This window comes from Bombus pyrosoma, linkage group LG17 (assembly GCF_014825855.1).
Source record: "Bombus pyrosoma isolate SC7728 linkage group LG17, ASM1482585v1, whole genome shotgun sequence".
Classification (NCBI taxonomy): Eukaryota; Metazoa; Arthropoda; class Insecta; order Hymenoptera; family Apidae; genus Bombus; species Bombus pyrosoma.
The window spans coordinates 3,960,786-3,962,559 of record NC_057786.1 but is presented as its reverse complement, the minus strand read 5'-3'; the positions used below and the strand labels follow the sequence as shown (position 1 = coordinate 3,962,559).

General features: G+C 38.0%; 1 protein-coding gene across 1 annotated transcript in view; it reads left to right on the top strand.

The window, feature by feature from the left end:
• Nucleotides 1-206: 206 nt before the first annotated feature.
• Nucleotides 207-1,774, top strand: part of LOC122577078 (putative fatty acyl-CoA reductase CG5065) — a 7,737-nt gene continuing 6,169 nt past the window's right edge. The window contains exons 1-2 of the mRNA XM_043748162.1: nucleotides 207-1,009; nucleotides 1,471-1,743. Of these exons, the coding sequence (XP_043604097.1) occupies nucleotides 1,498-1,743 (246 nt within the window). The 5' untranslated portion in view covers nucleotides 207-1,009; nucleotides 1,471-1,497. The remainder of the gene's footprint in view (nucleotides 1,010-1,470; nucleotides 1,744-1,774) is intronic.

Genomic DNA, 1,774 nt, shown 5'->3' with positions numbered 1-1,774 from the left:
TTCGCAAAGACTGCTGTTTCTTCTAAACTTGATATTAACTCTCGATAAATTTTTAATCGACTCTTGACAAGATTTCAATTAACTTGACTTAGTTGTATAACTGAACGGAATAACTGCACTCAACTGACTGAACTCTCTACAAATTTTTTAACTGAGCTGTGCTTTGATGAAATTTCAACTGAACTGCCTTGTCCCTACGAGGATAGCATTATTTATACTAAGACTATCATGGGATAATTGTCACATAATTATTCTATGATAGCGCGGAGTTTTGGTGCGTGTTACTTCTGCGGGCGCTGCATACTTCGGTTCTGTTGGTGTCCTTCCAAAAATATTAGGATTCCAGGTGATGTGGTTTTCGTAGAAGTGTTTTATTAGTCCTCGTTGCTGCATTCTTTTTGCAGTACTAGCTTCTGCTAATAACAGATCGTACTCTGCTGAACACGTAGCCAGCTTGCTGATGCCGCTACTTGATCCTTTGGCGCGTGCTGATTGTTTCTAGCTGTTGATGTTGTATGAGGAGGACATAGGGTCTTATCTTCCGCTACCTGCTTATTGTGCTGCGTATTGTGGTGGGATACGTGTCAGTTGACGTCTCATCCTTCCGTGTTTCAATTTCGATATTCTTACATTTTAATTTTGTTCAATAATAATGTTCTGTAATAGTTTATTAAATTATTGTGATATTGAAGTGTTTGTACGCACCGTATCTCTTATTCCTTTTAAGTTTTTCGTTTTTAATTCCATATGCCTATTGTTGCGGCTCGTGCTATTCGTCAGTTACGGCGTATCACGTTATGGCGCGAAACGTGACAACAGAGTGTTTGTTTACACATCCCTCAAGTTAAAGTTCCGCTGAACTATTACTGTGCGCGAGCAAATCTCCCGACACGATTGAAAATCGGACAGCTCAAGCAACAGGGTATATTGTGATTCTAAATCAAACTAAACGTGAGCGACAGCTTACCACATACGAGTCGTAGAAAAGGAGATTGTGACATTCGAAGTGGTAATACATTCTGCTTGATATTTTCTAAGAAAAATCATCGATTATAGATTAAATCTGTTTAGTCATTGAAATCTATAACGGCATATCGAAAATATGAGTGCTCCTGCTTCATATAACAGCATATATAAACCATGTTTATACATATTTCACATGTTCGTACCGTGTTCGTCCACGGGCGCACATACGAAAGAAAAGAAAAATCACATACGCATTAAGTATTCTCGAGGTACTACTATATGTGGGCGAACACTGTCTCGCACGAACCATGCACATTGTCCACACAAATTACCGGTCACTGTATACGACAATATTCACGCATATACAAATGACACAAAAAATAAAGGAGCTGAAGGAAAGTACATAAAAGATTGTTTAAGCTGAAGATTACAACTATAACAAATTTTGTACATAGTTCTAAAAACTTTTAGACCTACTATTTGATAATTTAATGACAAATATAGGGACTGCAAGTGTGATGATCCTGAAACATGGATACAATCAATAAAGAAAGGAATGAAAATACGATCAGTGAAGGGTTGAATAAGACGAGTACTCTCGAGGAATTTTATGCCGGTAGTGGGATTCTTGTGACTGGAGCAACCGGTTTCGTTGGAAAATGCCTACTGGAAAAACTGACCCGCATGTGTCCTCGCATCACTGCCATTTTTATATTACTTCGTCCAAAAACGGACGAAACGATAGAACAACGATTTAAGAAGCTCATAGATGACCCCGTTCGTAAATATTATTCATGTTTCTTTCAAA